We start from the raw sequence: 20,938 nt of genomic DNA, 5'->3' as shown, positions 1-20,938 counted from the left end.
TCTGTATTTTTTGCACGAGGATTCACTTCATGTTGCTTCTTAAAGCTCTGTGTTGTGTAATGTAGCTCTATGTTTTATGGTCCTGGAGAAACCTTGTTTCATTTCACTATGTACTACGTCAGATATGTAATGGTTGAAATGACAATAAAAAGCTGCTTGACTTGATATTATATTAATTTTATAATTACAGTCACTATTGGAAACGTTGGAAAAGTTTTACAGTAAAGCCTAATTAAGGGTGCTTGTAATAATGTCATAACACTGTTGGAACAATGTATTAACCATGTAATAACTATGTAACGACATTATTATTACCGAGGCGGTTTTTTGGTAGCTTTTCATTTTGGGTGGTTGTAATAACAATGTCGTAACACTGTAGTAACAATGTAATTACAATGTCGTAACAATGTAATAACCGTGTAATAAATATGTAACGACATTGTTATTACCAAGGCGGTTTTTTGGTAGCTTTTCATTTTGGGCGGTTGTAATAACAATGTCGTAACAATGTAATTACAATGTTGTAACAATGTAATAACCGTGTAATAAATATGTAACGACATTGTTATTACCGAGGCGGTTTTTGGTAGCGTTTCATTTTGGGCGGTTGTCAATGTAATAACTATGTAATGACTTATTACCAAGGCATTTTTGGTCAATCTTAATTTTGGGCCGTTAAAGTAACACGGTCATAACAACGTAATAACAGTGTATTAACTATGTAACGATATTGTTATTACCAAGGCTTTTTTTTACCAAAGTTACCAAATTTTACCAAATTACCAAAGTTTTTGGTAACACCTAATTTTGGTCTGTTGTAATAATGTTGTAGCAATGAAAATTTTAGTGGTGTTGTTCAGGCTGATGCGGCCCCTGTGTGTAAATGATAAATTGCCTGCTTTTTGTCTGCTATTCAGCAATGACGTTGTTGATCTGTTCAAGTCTGATTTAATATTTCATACAACATACACAAGATTTTTTTCCAATTGTTTTATTTTCAAATTATGTGCAATGTGAATTTCACAGTTGAAATCAAAGTATATTTAACAAATTCTCATACCATACAACCAGGCAAACAAAAAGCAGACACACACACACAAAAAAAAAGAAAGAATAGACATGTAAATTGTAGCTATGTATGCACAGACAAGGAGGTTGATTGGCTTTGCAGCAGACGACATAAGTTTAGCTAAAACTTGACGTTTTTCTATACATATAGACAAGAAGACTGATGCATTTGAACTAGTACTGCTGTTATAGTTGGTGTAATGCTTTGAGTTGTGTTGAAGTGAGATCAGTGGAGACAAACCATTAAAACAAAGAATGTGTATTAAAAAAAAACCTACTAGATTTAAAATAGAAAATAAATCACTCATAAGTAAAACAGAATGGAAAAAAAAAATCACATCTATTATTCAAGTTGAAAAAAGACAAGGTAAATAAAATCCTGTTAAAAAAAAAAAAAACTGTGCAAGTACGGCAACTCATGTTACAGTATTTTACATGAATATCAAACAGTTGTCAATACAGTACTGGGTATAATCAGTAATTAATCCTGAGAATGGTCCGGTTCTAGTTCTCATGCTACTGAGCTTTGTTTACAAAAAAGTCTTGACGAAGGCAACTTATTGCACCAGAGTCACAGCGAAGCTCATTCAGCTTCCATCCCTCGTTCAGAGTTCGAGGACTCAGAGTGAGAAAATGGCACGTGTGCTTCGACCACTGATTGGACACGCATGTGGGCCACGTGGTGACATCTTTGCAGGGTCCGGGGCCTGGAGCAGAGCGCTCAACTTGTGTTGAAAATGAGAGATCGGTGTTCAGTAATGGCTTTGCTTTGTGTGATGTACAGCTTGCGATTGAGACCGAGTGTGAATGTAGTGCAAGATCAACATGCCACAGGAACCGACAGAACATACAATCAACAAAACCAAACAAGCAATAATGCTCACACACGCCAAGCTACAACAGGACTTTAAACCCGGTGGCTGCATTTAAAAAGAAAAACAACAAAAGTGTATTTATGTACAGGATTGTCCCCAAAAAAAAAAAAAAAAAAAAAAAAAAAAGCAGCACCGTGTAACATTTCTGTTTTTCAAATTTTCCAGATGATCGACAGATGCTTCACATACTGATGTTCACTGAACAGAACTATAATCATTTAAACGCCATAAAGGGCTAATGTTCAGGTGAAGACATCCTCCTTATAACATCTTTAATGCATACCTTCTTGAGAAAGTAGTGTCATCTGGGTTTTTTATTTTTTTGTTCAAACCCCAAAAATTAATGCATGTGAAAAGTGGTTCTGCTTGCACTGATCTTGAAGGAAAAAAAAATAAAAAACTCTCTCCTTGCTTCTTGGTGGCACTCCACAGCCCAGGTATGACATCAAACCTGTTTCCTGCAGCCAAAAGGGTATTCGACTTAGCCGCTCAGAGCTTAGCAATCAGCCTTTGTGTTCAACAACAGGAAAGCAAACAAAACAAATGGGGGTTGGTGAAGAGGGGGTTTATGGCGCTCAAATAAATCTCTGGGATTTTCTCTTCCAGGTCTAAATTGGGATGGTGTGTCCTTAGAACTGAAAATCAGAACATTTGCTTTAACCTTAGCTTTAATTGCTCCAGTTCTGCAGTAGACTACACTGATCCACTCCAATATGGAGACCGAGTATAACATTGTATCCTCGCTAAAATGGCACTGGTGAAACGCACAAACACACACACAAAAAAAAAAAAAGAAGTCGTCGCAAATATGTAGCTGGATAGGTGCGAGTTTACAACCATGTATCAGATTATCACAATTTCTCACAAACAAACAGTTTCAGTGTTTTTCCCTGTTCTGTAGCACGACAAGGATTTAAATAAGAATATTAAAAAAAATTAGAAAAAGGCTTGATGAGTTACGGTGAAGCATCAAAAGCACCAAACTGGATAGAACTGTGGCTCTCAACAGATGGAGGCCCTGAAAAACACCAAAAGAAATTTCTTTTTCGAATTTTCAGCCTAGGGGAAGAAAAGAAAGAAAAAAAAAAAGTTGTAACCTAAACTGAAAAGCCAAAAAGGTCAAGATCAATAAATCATTCGGAGGAAAAGTAAAAATAAAAAAAAAAATCAGCCACTCACAATTAGACTAATCTATATTAATGATTACACCATAACTAAATAATCAAAAAGACAAAACCGAGAGTGTTTAGCCATAGATGGTTTAAAATCTTTAAGAAAGAAAGATGAATTATTCAGTATTCTAGCTACCTAACGATGGGCACCTCATCCCACCAGACCCGTATCAATATATATAGCCATTTATATATTTTTAATTATTGTCATTTTTAACACACGCTGCTAATCCTTACCAACAAGGACGTCATCTATTACTGTGTTCCACTGCACATAAAAAAAAAAAAAAATCACCCCTCACATAAGCTGTAAAGATAAAAGAAAAAAAAATGGCTCAAGACACAAACAATGTGATAATTGCACTTAGAATTTGTTTGTTTTAACTGTAAAACAAGCAACAGCGAGGACACTTTGTTCTTGTCTCTTACAGATTAAAAATACTGCCGTCTTCACAATAAGCACTCCTCTGAGGTCACTGAATATCGCTCGACTTTAAGACTTTCCTCTTCCCGCGTCTAGGGACTCGAACAGCACCATAGGTGGGGATCAGAATTACTAACTCCCCTTTCTCCTGAAACAAACAAACAAACAAAAAAAGTATCCCTGCTTCCAAACTTCCTAATCAAAGCACTTTCTGCAGACACTGAGGGTACAGCTTGGCTACGACGCACTCAAAATGGCGGCCGAGATCCCAGAGGCGCTCTGGTGTCTCGTAGACTTTGCTCCAGCTGTCTTCCTGCTCGTCGTACTGGTATAGAGAGTTTTTGCGGCTAGTGCGGAACACGTGCTCCTCCACCGTGACCTGGGTAGCGCGCACAAATAGGTGCAGGTGTCCTCCTAACATCATCGCTTTGATGTAGGGGCTGGCAGCCTGCTCGAAGGGCAAGTCCTGTCGCTGGCTCCAGCTGTTCTGCTCGAGGTCAAACACCTCCACGGTGAAGGTGCGCTGGTGGTTGCGACACACGCCGCCGATGTAGTAGATGAGGTTCCCGTGCAGTGCCGCCAGTCCTTGGCTACGTGGGATTTTCATGGGAGATAAGTGTCCCCAGTAATCCTTACGGGGATCAAAGCAGAAGAAGTATTCGCCTGGAGAGAGAGATATAGTTCAGTAAAAGCAGTGCAGATCAATACAAGGTGAATACCGAACATTACAGTTACAGTATGTTGTCCATAACTACTGAACTTCCAAATAAACACTAGACTCTCACCTTGGAGCACATAGATGCGATCTTTATACTCCACAGCACTGTGAAACTCCATGGCGACAGGCATCGGACTAACAGCTATCCAGCAATCATCCCTGGCATCGTAGCATTCGACTGACTTAAGAGCGTTGCGTCCGTCACCCTCGTAAACGCGTCCTCCGAGGGCGTACACCTTCCCGCAGCAATGTACCAGACGGCATCCTATCCTCGCTCTCAGCATGGGCGCACGCGACAGCCACCGGTTGCCGGCGTGCTCGTACTGCCAGACGTCGCTTTCCGCTCGATGATCTATGCACGTCTCACTGCTTCCAGGCCGATAGCCTCCGGCGATGATGATGTCATTCTCGGGTGTGACCAGGATGCCGACCTCGCGTAGGTCGTTAGGCGGTTTACACAGCTTGTACACCTTGCCCGTGGCCGTGTCCAGACACGGTACTGTCTGCTTCTTGGCCGAGTGTTTGTGTGCTGCGTCAAAACAGATCACCATCTCAGACGCAGTCATGCCCAGACGTTGCGGGCAGCCGTTGGCACCGTTAGCCCGGCTCTTTTCCGTGAGATCCATGGGCAGCGCCAAGGCAAATGGGGCTGGGATGCGGCTCACGAAGGCCTCGTCTAACAACGGCAGCCGGATACACTTGGCAAAGACGTCGGCGAGGAACGGCTGCCGACGCACAGGGTCGTGCTCCAGCCAGCGTACAATGCCCTCGTACACATGCTCCTCCTTTTCCACATTGAGGTCGTCGCTATCCAGAATTCCCACCACCTGCTCCTTGGTCAGCTGCAAGAACTCTGGTTCATCCACAGCACACAAAAACTTCCTGCGAACGTAGTCCTGGGCTCGTTCACGGAGCTCCCGGTGTCCGTACGCATCAGCAAACATAAACACACCGATGCAGTTCTGCGGCTCCAGCCGACTGATCATGAAGTGAGCGCACTGGTCTTGCAGCGCTGGGATCTGGAAGAGACTTGCTGCCGTAAACAGAGCTTGCACGTTGTGCTCGGACAGGGCGACGCGTGACGTGTAGGCGTAGTCCAGCACGAGGCTCATGGACTCCGACTCCACGCCCACGATGCGCACCTCACGCTGACTGGTCTCCGTAAGGCCGCTGGTGAACATTGATCTGACGTGACAGGAAAGAAGAGGAGAGGGGGGGAAAAAATGGTGCTCAGATGTTATTTCAGTTTCTAAAAGAAATCTGCAATTTATTAGTTTAGCATATACTTCGTCTGATGCAACTGGCATGAAATCAACCAGCAACTGCTTTCAAGTAAAAATATTCAACTTTTTACTTGTATGTATTCAAGATGTTAAAAATGTCAAAGCCAACGATATTCACTTCCAATCCTAGATCTCTAGGATGCTGGTCTGTTTTGCATTATGAGATTTGTTCTCTAGGCTGTTTCACCATGAGGACACGTTTCCAAACCAGAGGTTTCTAGTCAGTCATTTTGAGTGTTGATTCAATACCCAAACAACGTGTATTAAATTACTCTGAGCCTTGTATAGCAGCTTAAATGTACTAACTACTATGTACTTCATTGACACTTATATTTTAACCATAAATTCATTTCTCTCTAATGAAAGTATTAAATTGAAAGTTGTTGCGTATATTATTTGTGGGTGGGTTTCTGTTTTTTCTCTCCTTATTACATATGTTCCTAAATATTTTTGTGCTAACAGTTTGTAAATTTATTTTCAGAGTACGTCTATCGTTCTTTTCCACAGCAAAAAGCTCACTGGAAAGGAGCTGGTCTACCTGAAGTAAGGACTGATGGCAGCAAGCACATTTCTGTGACAGGCGAAAGTCTCGCCATGGTCCACCTCCACGACAATGTCGGTCAGCTGCGCTTCATCGTACAGGGCTTTAAGCTGCTGGAGAATGGTGCAGGCATGCAGGGCGTCTACCCCGTTATAGCTTGTGCTTGCAGGAGTCCCATTTTGTACTTGTAACAGCTTTCCAACGTCTGTGGGCGAAACAAGAAGGCAGATAAAATGAACAAGACAACGTAATCAATCGTTCCAGTCCAACATCTTTAGAATGAACATTAACAGACCAAATGCAAATCATTAACCATAAGCAACAATCTACAGTAAGAGGAAAGATGAGCTTCATAAACACAGAGACTCAAAAACTAAGGAACGCTTATGAATGTCATTTAGAACATTAAATAGGTGGTTTATAATCATGAGCCCTGATCAGCCACATCATCAGAAAAGAATTAAACCAAAATCCTGAACATGACATGGCTTCAGACTTGAACATGAAACAAAAAAATGATGGTTTCTACAAAAAACATGTTTGATAAGTATTTTAACCAAACCCAGGAAACTGGAACCAGAATCCACTTTAGTTCCTGGGCCACAATTAAACAACGATATATAGAACAATAACAATAATACAGGTATATAAAGTGTGCATTGTTTAAACAATACACAACAGTGACAGAAGCTGTAAGGTTTGCTTTGTTTGTGCGGTTTTGCTGAAAACACACAGCTTTCGTCGGTGTCTCAGAGAGAGAATTTTCGCAGGCAGAACATTAACGCATCCAGGATCTGAAAAGTTCTGGTTCAGGGGTCCAATAAACGTCGCTCAGAGGTGCAGATGAGTAAAGTTTAATCGACACTGAATAACTGTATCGTGTCGTTCTTTATTCGCTCCTGTGAACCAGTTTAACCGGTTTTAAAGGCAAACGAATCTGTCTGAACAAAAGACTATAATCTGCACCAAATACTTCAATTAAGCTGAAAATCCACTTTATTAAAAAAAAATCTCAGTGGTGGATGCTGAATAAGGAGCAAATGAACCAATACTCCTCACAAATGTGGCTCATTATTATTATTATTATTTAATAAAATAAAAAAAACCTTCTAAATCATGGTCCCCATCATCAGGGTTCTGTATTGTTTACTTTTCATTAGATTCATAACTGTTTACTCAGAAAGTAAATCATCATACAGGGGTGCCAATATTTTTGAAAGCAGCGTTACTTTCAAGAGCTTTTTAAAGTCTTTACAACAGACCAGTCGCTTTAAACAGCTGTTATAATGAGTCATCTTTTACAAAGCAGGAACAGCAGCATGCTAGCTAACGACTCGGTGTAAATTAGCCGCAGGTGCTAACTAGCCGAGATAGCCGGCGAATTTACTAACTAATTAACTACAAAATAAATAACTATTTACACACGATATATTTATTTATTTATTTATAAATGCTTCGCAGTATTTATTAAAGTATGTTTTTTTTAAGACGTGGTCGGTTTCACGGTGCTAATCTGCCAAGCTAGCATTGCTATGCTAACTTAGCTCGGATTAGCCAGCAACCGGTCTGTACTTTTATTCAGCCGACACAAACACTCGAAACAACATCCCATTAAACCTTAACAGACCGTTCTTGTAGAGGAAATGCGTGACATGTTAAACATAATCCGTAGTTTTTTTTTAAAAGAAAGGATTTAGAGTATTCGAAGAGAGATAAAAACCGTGTAACTCTGACCTCCACCGGCAGCCATTCTCGCCCAGTCCGTCTCACTGCGGCTGGGAAAAACGTCACCGGGACATCTGTGTGCCCCGGAAACAAGCGCCAGCCAATCAGAATCCAGAAACCTCTTTCTCTGACCAATCACATTACGCCGTGTACATATTTTTGCATAGTACATTAAAAGACGTGAGACTTTATACGTGATAGATAGATAGATAGATAGATAGATAGATAGATAGACAGACATACATACATACAGATAGAGAGAGAGACAGACAGAGAGAGAGAGAGAAAGAGAGAGAGATAGAAAGACAGACAGACAGACAGATGATAGATAGATAGATAGATAGATAGATAGATAGATAGATAGATAGATAGATAGATAGATAGATAGATATATATAGACAGACAGAGAGACAGAAAGACAGATAGATAGATAGATAGATAGATAGATAGATAGATAGATAGGTGGGTGGGTGGGTGGATGGATAGATAAATGAATGGGTAGATGGACAGATGCATAGATAGATAGATAGATAGATAGATAGATAGATAGATAGATAGATAGATCATGATAGATACAACATGTAGTATATATAGGTATATATGTAAACATATGTACAGTAAATAAATATAAAGGCTATAAGATACACATAAATGAAATAGTGCAGATTTATGTAAAGCACAATATGTGTAGAGGATGAGGAGTATAAAAAAATACAATAGATAGATAGATAGATAGACAGACATACATACAGATAGAGAGAGAGACAGACAGAGAGAGAGAAAGAGAGAGCGATAGAAAGACAGACAGACAGACAGACAGACAGACAGACAGATGGGTAGATGGACAGATGCATAGATAGATAGATAGATAGATAGATAGATAGATAGATAGATAGATAGATAGATAGATAGATAGATGGATACAGATAGAGAGAGATAGATAGATAGATAGATAGATAGATAGATAGATAGATAGATAGATAGATAGACAGACATACATACAGATAGAGAGAGAGACAGACAGAGAGAGAGAGAAAGAGAGAGCGATAGAAAGACAGACAGACAGACAGATGATAGATAGATAGATAGATAGATAGATAGATAGATAGATAGATAGATAGATAGATAGGTGGGTGGGTGGTTGGATGGATAGATAAATGAATGGGTAGATGGACAGATGCATAGATAGATAGATAGATAGATAGATAGATAGATAGATAGATAGATAGACAGACAGACAGACAGACAGACAGACAGATAGATAGATAGATAGATAGATAGATAGATAGATAGATAGATAGATAGATAGATAGATAGATAGATAGATAGACAGACAGACAGACAGAAAGAGACAGACAGACAGATAGATAGATAGATAGATAGATAGATAGATCATGATAGATACAACATGTAGTATATATAGGTATATATGTAAACATGTACAGTAAATAAATATAAAGGCTATAAGATACACATAAATGAAATAGTGCAGATTTATGTAAAGCACAATATGTGTAGAGGATGAGGAGTATAAAAAAACACAATATGTGATATGTACATTGTATGTATAATTTTACACAAGTTATATACAGTATATACACATTAATATACAATTATACTCACTTTATGTAGCACTAATGATTAAATAAATAAATGATAGACAGACAAAAGAGAATAATTGCTTCACTACACATACTGTAGAAGTGTTTTAATGAGCCATTTATAATTAACAACGATACAAAGCCGTACTAAGTGGGAATATTGAATCCATTGCTGAAATATTGTCAAGACAAAATGACTGAAAAAGCATTCGGCTGCATTATAAATATTAACAAAGTCTATATACAAAGTACAGTGAAGTACATGATCGTTGAATTTCAATGAGACCTGGCACATTAGAAGGCACATGGGCTAACTCACAGTACGACACTTTCATGTGGCTCAAACTGTCATGTCAATCACCTCATCAACCATCAAGCTATTTTACTTATCATTAAATATCTCCTATAAAATGAACGGAAATTTGTCAGCTTTCTAATTTAACAACAGGGGAATGGAACAGGGTTTAAAAATTATACCACAGAGACATTTTGACTTCCTGTATGTATCTCTGTTGCAGCTCTGTACTTGCTATAATACTGTACATAGATAATTTGCCTCAAACTCAATGTATATCCATTAAACCTAGAGCATAATTATGAATATTATCTACTAGGAAGCGTTCAGAAGAGCTGAAAAGCGGTTGGACGAACACGACACATTAGTAACCGATCGAGTAAAATGATAACAAAACGAGGCACAGTATAAAAGATTCACCCAGATGAGTTCATTAGCGACTATTTGAAATGAAACACCACGAACATCTGTTCAAAAGTCTTCCAGATGTTGTCAAATCGCATCCATCAGAAAAACATCTGCGACCGCTCGTATTAAACTCGGTATGCTCGTAAGTGTTCCATTTATTATAGATAAGAGAGATATTCCAGCTAGATGTCCAGAAGAGTCATTCATTCATCTTAAATATATCAACAAAATACTAATAAACATCTCATGTCTTTAATATTACTTTATACATGTACACAAATTTCATGGTGGTTCATCTTACTTCTTTTTGGCCTTTCTGCATATTTATGGATTTCCTTCCCTATACACTTTATGCTAATTTGTACAGTTCTATCCATCCCAGCCACATTGTCCTCTATATCTCTCTATTGTCTTGTCTTTTTCATTCATTCATTCATCCATTCATTCATTCATTCATTCATTCATCTTCTACCGCTTATCCGAACTACCTCGGGTCACGTGGAGCCTGTGCCTATCTCAGGCGTCATTGGGCGTCAAGGCAGGATACACCCTGGACGGAGTGCCAACCCATCATAGGGCACACACACACACTCATTCACTCACACAATCACACACTACGGACAATTTTTCCAGAGATGCCAGTCAACCTACCATGCATGTCTTTGGACCGGGGGAGGAAACCGGAGTACCCGGAGGAAACCCCCGAGGCACGGGGAGAACATGCAAACTCCACACACACAAGGCGGAGGTGGGAATCGAACCCCGACCCTGGAGGTGTGAGGCAAACGTCCTAACCACTAAGCCACCGTGCCCCCTGTCTTGTCTTTTTTTCTTTCAAAATCAGGTTTCTATAATCTAAAATTCCCACTGATACAAATAAAGTGTTATAGGTATATTCTCTTATACTTTTTTGCTTTTATTATAATAGACCTTTGTTTGTGAAATGTAAGAGATAATAATTGGTGAATTCGATGCCATTGCAGGATGTTTGCAGAGAACAGGGAATCTATTCGAGTGTGAATCTGACACTATAAAATGACACCAAAATAAAAGAAAAAAAAAAAGGAGTCCAATAAAAACAAAACTGCAATCCACACAATCCATTTCGCTTTCTTTTATCCATTCAGGCTGTGGAAATTGGACCGAGCTCCTCTGAAATGAAAGGACTAATGCTTCCACTGTCATTTTTTTCCCCCCTCTTCCCATATCTCTTGCCTATAACCTGCTCTTTAGACATATAGAAAACCAATTTCCTGATACAGGTGCATGAGACATGGTCAGGATTGCATTTTGCGAGGACGGCGGTGAAAACGGTGGCACAAAATGCCAACATCGGTTTGAACAGTCATACCGTAGCGCTCTGAGAAATGGGCGTAAAATAAAAAAAAGGAGAAGAAAAATAATCCGAGGCATCGTCACGACGTGGAACAGTAAAAGGGATTTGTGTGGAAACTCTGTGCTAAAGGCTGTAATCTGTCTGTGTCACTTGTTGCGCTGCAGTAATTTCTGTATCAGATCAGAAATCTGCTTCGGCTCTGGAAGATTTTCAGGCTCTGAAAGCTACAGTGATTAGAACCGTATGAGATTTCCTAATTGTTTTAATTGACGAGTATTATGACGTGGGTTTAACGGCACTGTTTTTGAGACCTGAAACACTCGCTGGTGTGCAGCTCTATGTGTTATTTCAACCATCGTATACTTCTATATTTATTAAAGCACAACATAGAGTGGTCAATATACCCTATAATCCATCTGAGATAGTCTTGACTAAAATACTGGGCAAAAAGCACCGGCGAAGGTAACGAGCTTGACGAGACACGTGTAGAGCGTCTTGGACCACTCGTCCATACAGAATTCAAGTACCTAAAATTCCCAGGTTTGGATATATTGGATCTGGAGACTGAGATCCTGATGGAAGTGTTTGAGAAACATTCTTTCAGGTTCTGTCCAGAGACATTGCATATCCAAGTATCTGTGTAGGGGGCACTTACTTCTGGAGTATGAGCACAGCGATGGACTGAACTGCAGAAGAGATGACTACAGCAGAATAAGATGGAAGGCATGCAAAGGTGAAGCAGGGGGTCTAATTGTCATTTAAACGCCTATGTTTTTTTGGGTTTTTTTTGCATGAGTGTGTGTCGGAGATGAAGGTAATAGGTTATTATAGACCTGCGGGACACAGCATGTAGCATCTGCAGATGTTCAGATGAGGCATTCAGTCCCCCATGTCTCTCTCCGCCCCCTGTGATGAGGAGAATAGGTGCACGGCGGGTTGCAGCGGTAAATACCAACCTGCACTCCCTGCTTCATGTTTAAGAAGTGTTCTGTAAGGCATACACACACAGCACACACACACACACAAACACACACACGCGCAAAACCGTCCCCAGTCCGAATTGGGAGTGAGGACATCTGCATCCATCAGTCATGTCACAGAACAAACAGCGAGACTCGTTCTCTCGCCACGAGCTCCTTGATCACCAGGTCCGCAGAGCCAAATTATCTCAACGATTATTTCTCAATTTGTTTACACGAAGACATAAAACCTGACAACGTGACGCGGCGATCCTTCACAGAGATGTTCTCTGAGGGGTCTGGGAAGAAGAACAAGGCTGTCAAAGAAACCCATCTCAGACATTTATACGTCCCAGCGTTCGCCAAACCGTTTTGTACCTCGGCTTTGAACGGACCCCGGTAGCGAGATGTCGTCCTCGCGGTCCTGGATGTCTGAATTTCTGCTCAGCTGGTGATTTTTTTCTCCTAGAAGACACTTGATTCAACTCACCATCTAAATACCAGGTTTATTAGGTGTGTCCGAGCAAAGAAACCACCAAACTCTGCATGACTCCAGATCTCCAGGACAGAGATTAATTAACACTGCTGTGAGCGTTAATTAAACCCTGGGGATTTTTCAGTCTTTAGGCCAAGACAATAAACAACAAAGTAGTCGAAGAAGAAAACAACAATTGCTCCTAGGTAACTTCCTGTCTGCTCACATTTTGCTTTGGGTTCCAAATAAACGCAGAAATCAGTGGAAAAGCTATCAGCATACAGATATGCGGTGCACAAAGGGGCTTTCATTCCTGACAAGCTTTGTTTTTTCTCTGCAACACACAAGTTGCATTTGGTGATCAATCCCGCTCCGTTTAATCTCATTTGTTATAATCTTATTCCATGAAACACTTCCAGAAGCGGGGCGGCACGGTGGCTTAGTGGTTAGCACGTTCGCCTCACACCTCCAGGGTTGGGGGTTCGATTCCCGCCTCCACCTTGTGTGTGTGGAGTTTGCATGTTCTCCCCGTGCCTCGGGGGTTTCCTCCGGGTACTCCGGTTTCCTCCCCCAGTCCAAAGACATGCATGGTAGGTTGATTGGCATCTCTGGAAAATTGTCCGTTGTGTGTGTGTGTGTGTGTGTGTGTGTGTGCCCTGCGATGGGTTGGCGCTCCATCCAGGGTGTAGCCTGCCTTGATGCCCGATGAGGCCTGAGATAGGCACAGGCTCCCCGTGACCCGAGGTAGTTCGGATAAGCGGTAGAAGATGAATGAATGAATGAATGAATGAATGAACTTCCAGAAGCGGAGCTTGAGTTGAGTTCACACCCACAGCATCGGTCCAGTCCTGTGTAAGTTTAAATCTGATGCTGAGTGTTTAAGGACATCTTTAAGGTTTTTCTTTCGTCTCTTGCTCATTTAAAATAAAAATAAAAACTTCAGGGATGCATCATTAAGTGCGGTGACCGCTTCTGCATTTACCCTTCAGGTTTTAAAAAAAGAGAACAAATAAAGGGAGCGATGGCTCCCGCTGAGAGGGCGACTCATTTGTTCCACATGTCCAGGCTGATGGATTCAGTTTTTACAAACTCCTGCTTTATTTAGCCTCTTTTTAATTGGTTAAAAAAGGCACATGCGACCACAGGCCCACTTCTCCTTCTTTCTCTGTGCTTCGTAGCCCGTGGCTCTGCTGCATGGTTGAATGGCTTGGTGGTGGGAGGGAGAGTTGTGTGAGACCCCCCGCCTTGAGCACCAGCGCTCTAATAGCGCGACTCGGATTAGAAAGAGTCGAATCCCCCATGCAGAGAGCGGAGCATCCATGTGTGAAAGCTCGGGCAGGAGATCCATCAGCAAATCCGTTTGCACCGCAAGAATTCGGGGCTCCCGCTAGAGATGAGGGTTTTATTTCTCTTCTTCTTTCTCCTTCGTCTCCATGAAACACTGCACACCAGCGCAATCACGCGCAAGATGGCTCAAGAACTTTTAGGGTCGAAGTGGTGCAGCTTTTTAGGTTTGGCAAAAAATAAGGAACAAATGAGGTCTTGGGAATTATGTTCATGATGTTTGGTACTGAAGCTCCCAGGGTTCTCTTTGGGACCAATAATGTCTATCCATCCATCCATCCATCTATCTATCTATCTATCTATCTATCTATCTATCTATCTATCTATCTATCTATCTATCTATCTATCTATTTTTCTATCTATCTATATGTCTATAGATCTGTCTGTCTTTCTTTCTTTCTTTCTTTCTTTCTTTCTTTCTTTCTTTCTTTCTTTCTTTCTTTCTGTCTGTCTTTCTGCTGTCTATCTATCTATCTATCTATCTATCTATCTATCTATCTATCTATCTATCTATCTATCTATCTATCTATCTATCTATATGTCTATCTGTCTATCTGTCTGTCTTACTTTCTTTCTTTCTTTCTTTCTTTCTTTCTGTCTGTCTGTCTGTCTGTCTGTCTATCTATCTATCTATCTATCTATCTATCTATCTATCTATCTATCTATATGTCTATCTGTGTATCTGTCTGTCTTACTTTCTTCCTCCCTTTCTTTCTTTCTTTCTTTCTTTCTTTCTTTCTTTCTTTCTTTCTTTCTTTCTTTCTTCCTCCCTTTCTTTCTTTCTTTCTTTCTTTCTTTCTTTCTTTCTTTCTTTCTTTCTTTCTTTCTTTCTGTCTGTCTGTCTGTCTATCTATCTATCTATCTATCTATCTATCTATCTATCTATCTATCTATCTATCTATCTATCTATCTATCTATATGTCTATCTGTGTATCTGTCTGTCTTACTTTCTTCCTCCCTTTCTTTCTTTCTTTCTTTCTTTCTTTCTTTCTTTCTTTCTTTCTTTCTTTCTTTCTTTCTTTCTTTCTGTCTGTCTGTCTATCTATCTATCTATCTATCTATCTATCTATCTATCTATCTATCTATCTATCTCTCGAAAGATAGATAGATTTCAGTGATAGATATGATAGATTTCACTTCATTTTAATAAGTGTTCTGTAAATCTAATATTGAATGAAACATTTATTCAGAATAATCTCACTCCCAGAGGATAAGACACGAGTGACCCGAGCCGGATAAAGCACTTACTGAAGATGGGGAATGAATCAGAGGATAATAATAAAAGAACATTGTCCTGATTGTTTTATAAATCTGAACTGTTCCTACTTCACAAACACAGTAAACTTTATTTAAAAGAATGGCCCGATAAATAAGGTTTAGGAAGAAAATGTTGAGTTATTAAAATGTTAATTAGTTCTTTTCTCTATTTTTGACACGTTACACATACAGTAGATTATTTTGACATGTTACACATACAGTAGATTATTTTGACATGTTACACATACAGTAGATTATTTTGACATGTTACACATACAGTAGATTATTTTGACATGTTACATATACAGTAGATTATTTTGACATGTTACACATACAGTACATTATTTTGACATGTTACATATACAGTAGATTATTTTGACATGTTACACATACAGTAGATTATTTTGACATGTTACACATACAGTAGATTATTTTGACACGTTACACATACAGTAGATTATTTTGACATGTTACACATACAGTAGATTATTTTGACATGTTACACATACAGTAGATTATTTTGACATGTTACACATACAGTAGATTATTTTGACATGTTACATATACAGTAGATTATTTTGACATGTTACACATACAGTACATTATTTTGACATGTTACATATACAGTAGATTATTTTGACATGTTACACATACAGTAGATTATTTTGACATGTTACACATACAGTAGATTATTTTGACATGTTACACATACAATACATTATTTTGACACGTTACACATACAGTAGATTATTTTGACATGTTACACATACAATACATTATTTTGACACGTTACACATACAGTAGATTATTTTGACACGTTACACATACAGTAGATTATTTTGACACGTTACACATACAGTAGATTATTTTGACACGTTACATATACAGTAGATTATTTTGACATGTTACACATACAATACATTATTTTGACATGTTACACATACAGTAGATTATTTTGACACGTTACACATACAGTAGATTATTTTGACATGTTACACATACAGTAGATTATTTTGACATGTTACACATACAATACATTATTTTGACATGTTACACATACAGTACATTATTTTGACATGTTACACATACAATACATTATTTTGACATGTTACACATACAGTAGATTATTTTGACATGTTACACATACAATACATTATTTTGACATGTTACACATACAATACATTATTTTGACATGTTACACATACAGTAGATTATTTTGACATGTTACACATACAGTAGATTATTTTGACATGTTACACATACAGTAGATTATTTTGACATGTTACACATACAGTAGATTATTTTGACATGTTACACATACAGTAGATTATTTTGACATGTTACACATACAGTAGATTATTTTGACATGTTACACATACAATACATTATTTTGACACGTTACACATACAGTAGATTATTTTGACACGTTACACATACAGTAGATTATTTTGACACGTTACACATACAGTAGATTATTTTGACACGTTACATATACAGTAGATTATTTTGACATGTTACACATACAATACATTATTTTGACATGTTACACATACAGTAGATTATTTTGACACGTTACACATACAGTAGATTATTTTGACATGTTACACATACAGTAGATTATTTTGACATGTTACACATACAATACATTATTTTGACATGTTACACATACAGTACATTATTTTGACATGTTACACATACAATACATTATTTTGACATGTTACACATACAGTAGATTATTTTGACATGTTACACATACAATACATTATTTTGACATGTTACACATACAATACATTATTTTGACATGTTACACATACAGTAGATTATTTTGACATGTTACACATACAGTAGATTATTTTGACATGTTAAACATACAGTAGATTATTTTGACATGTTACACATACAATACATTATTTTGACACGTTACACATACAGTAGATTATTTTGACATGTTACACATACAATACATTATTTTGACACGTTACACATACAGTAGATTATTTTGACACGTTACACATACAGTAGATTATTTTGACATGTTACACATACAGTAGATTATTTTGACATGTTACATATACAGTAGATTATTTTGACATGTTACACATACAATACATTATTTTGACATGTTACACATACAGTAGATTATTTTGACATGTTACACATACAGTAGATTATTTTGACATGTTACACATACAATACATTATTTTGACACGTTACACATACAGTAGATTATTTTGACATGTTACACATACAGTAGATTATTTTGACATGTTACACATACAGTAGATTATTTTGACATGTTACACATACAGTAGATTATTTTGACACGTTACACATACAGTAGATTATTTTGACATGTTACACATACAGTAGATTATTTTGACATGTTACACATACAGTAGATTATTTTGACATGTTACACATACAGTAGATTATTTTGACATGTTACACATACAGTACATTATTTTGACATGTTACACATACAGTAGATTATTTTGACATGTTACACATACAGTAGATTATTTTGACATGTTACACATACAATACATTATTTTGACACGTTACACATACAGTAGATTATTTTGACATGTTACACATACAATACATTATTTTGACACGTTACACATACAGTAGATTATTTTGACACGTTACACATACAGTAGATTATTTTGACATGTTACACATACAGTAGATTATTTTGACATGTTACACATACAGTACATTATTTTGACATGTTACACATACAGTAGATTATTTTGACATGTTACACATACAGTAGATTATTTTGACATGTTACACATACAATACATTATTTTGACACGTTACACATACAGTAGATTATTTTGACATGTTACACATACAGTAGATTATTTTGACATGTTACACATACAGTAGATTATTTTGACATGTTACATATACAGTAGATTATTTTGACATGTTACACATACAATACATTTTTTTGACATGTTACACATACAGTAGATTATTTTGACATGTTACACATACAGTAGATTATTTTGACATGTTACACATACAGTAGATTATTTTGACATGTTACACATACAGTAGATTATTTTGACATGTTACACATACAGTACATTATTTTGACATGTTACACATACAGTAGATTATTTTGACATGTTACACATACAATACATTATTTTGACATGTTACACATACAATACATTATTTTGACATGTTACACATACAGTAGATTATTTTGACATGTTACACATACAATACATTATTTTGACATGTTACACATACAATACATTATTTTGACATGTTACACATACAGTAGATTATTTTGACATGTTACACATACAGTAGATTATTTTGACATGTTAAACATACAGTAGATTATTTTGACATGTTACACATACAATACATTATTTTGACACGTTACACATACAGTAGATTATTTTGACATGTTACACATACAGTAGATTATTTTGACATGTTACACATACAGTAGATTATTTTGACATGTTACATATACAGTAGATTATTTTGACATGTTACACATACAATACATTATTTTGACATGTTACACATACAGTAGATTATTTTGACATGTTACACATACAGTAGATTATTTTGACATGTTACATATACAGTAGATTATTTTGACATGTTACACATACAATACATTATTTTGACACGTTACACATACAGTACATTATTTTGACATGTTACACATACAGTACATTATTTTGACATGTTACACATACAATACATTATTTTGACATGTTACACATACAATACATTATTTTGACATGTTACACATACAATACATTATTTTGACATGTTACACATACAGTAGATTATTTTGACATGTTACACATACAGTAGATTATTTTGACATGTTAAACATACAGTAGATTATTTTGACATGTTACACATACAATACATTATTTTGACACGTTACACATACAGTAGATTATTTTGACATGTTACACATACAATACATTATTTTGACACGTTACACATACAGTAGATTATTTTGACACGTTACACATACAGTAGATTATTTTGACATGTTACACATACAGTAGATTATTTTGACATGTTACATATACAGTAGATTATTTTGACATGTTACACATACAATACATTATTTTGACATGTTACACATACAGTAGATTATTTTGACATGTTACACATACAGTAGATTATTTTGACATGTTACACATACAATACATTATTTTGACACGTTACACATACAGTAGATTATTTTGACATGTTACACATACAGTAGATTATTTTGACATGTTACACATACAGTAGATTATTTTGACATGTTACATATACAGTAGATTATTTTGACATGTTACACATACAATACATTATTTTGACATGTTACACATACAGTAGATTATTTTGACATGTTACACATACAGTAGATTATTTTGACATGTTACACATACAGTAGATTATTTTGACATGTTACACATACAGTAGATTATTTTGACATGTTACACATACAGTACATTATTTTGACATGTTACACATACAGTACATTATTTTGACATGTTACACATACAGTAGATTATTTTGACATGTTACACATACAATACATTATTTTGACATGTTACACATACAATACATTATTTTGACATGTTACACATACAGTAGATTATTTTGACATGTTACACATACAATACATTATTTTGACATGTTACACATACAATACATTATTTTGACATGTTACACATACAGTAGATTATTTTGACATGTTACACATACAGTAGATTATTTTGACATGTTACACATACAGTAGATTATTTTGACATGTTACACATACAGTACATTATTTTGACATGTTACACATACAGTACATTATTTTGACATGTTACACATACATTATAAAAGAGTGATGAAGTTAGAACGTGTATCTGTTCATCATTTATTCATATGGAGGAAGACTTTATATTCTTATTAGAGTCACACACACACACACACACACGTGCACAAGCGCACACACATACACACACACACACACACACACCCACACACACGTGCGCATGCGCACTCTCTCTCTCTTTCTCTCTCTCTCTCTCACACACTCACACTCACACACTCACACACACTCTCTCTCTCTCTCTCACACACACACACACACACACTTTCTCTCTCTCTCTCTCTCTCTCTCTCTCTCTCTCTCTCTCTCACACACACAGACACACACACTCACTCTCTCACACACACACACAATCTTACTCGCTCTTACGCTCGCTCTCTCTCTCTTTCTCTCTTTAACACACAAAATACACACTTTTACACACTTACTCTCATACCCACCCACCCTCACCCACACCCACACACACACACACACACACACATACATATATAGGGCCAACTACTAGCATGTTTTTGAGAGGTTAAAGGAAACCATAGAACCCAGAGGAAACCTAAGACATGAGAAGATCAGAGAACCTCACAGACAAACCCAGGCTCAGA

At 37.3% G+C, this 20,938-nt stretch overlaps 1 protein-coding gene across 2 annotated transcripts; it reads right to left on the bottom strand.

Annotated features, from left to right (window-relative positions):
• Positions 1-996: 996 nt before the first annotated feature.
• Positions 997-7,900, bottom strand: kbtbd8 (kelch repeat and BTB (POZ) domain containing 8). 2 transcript variants are annotated; one of them, XR_009647611.1, is made up of 5 exons: positions 7,816-7,896; positions 6,079-6,286; positions 4,325-5,442; positions 3,353-4,202; positions 997-3,002 (listed from the first exon to the last, which is right to left on the bottom strand). XR_009647611.1 is itself a non-coding variant. In XM_060858440.1 (4 exons), the coding sequence occupies exons 1-4, from the start codon at positions 7,829-7,831 to the stop codon at positions 3,739-3,741; spliced, it is 1,806 nt and encodes a 601-aa protein (XP_060714423.1). In that variant the 5' UTR covers positions 7,832-7,900; the 3' UTR covers positions 997-3,738. The 2 variants fall into 2 exon arrangements, 1 of the variants encoding a protein (XP_060714423.1); XM_060858440.1 differs by having other exon boundaries at positions 997-4,202; positions 7,816-7,900.
• Between the last annotated feature and the right edge of the window lie 13,038 nt (positions 7,901-20,938).

The sequence above is a fragment of the Tachysurus vachellii genome, chromosome 22 (assembly GCF_030014155.1).
Source record: "Tachysurus vachellii isolate PV-2020 chromosome 22, HZAU_Pvac_v1, whole genome shotgun sequence".
In the NCBI taxonomy this organism is placed as follows: Eukaryota; Metazoa; Chordata; class Actinopteri; order Siluriformes; family Bagridae; genus Tachysurus; species Tachysurus vachellii.
The sequence above is the reverse complement of the archived record's forward strand: the minus strand, read 5'-3'. Positions and strand labels throughout refer to the sequence as shown.

Coding starts and splice junctions, on each gene's coding strand:
- kbtbd8 (XM_060858440.1), bottom strand. Junction 5,443..6,078: donor GCCATCAGTCCTTACTTCAG/GTAGACCAGCTC, acceptor CTGTCACGTCAG/ATCAATGTTCACCAGCGGCC. Junction 4,203..4,324: donor TCGCATCTATGTGCTCCAAG/GTGAGAGTCTAG, acceptor CTCTCTCTCCAG/GCGAATACTTCTTCTGCTTT.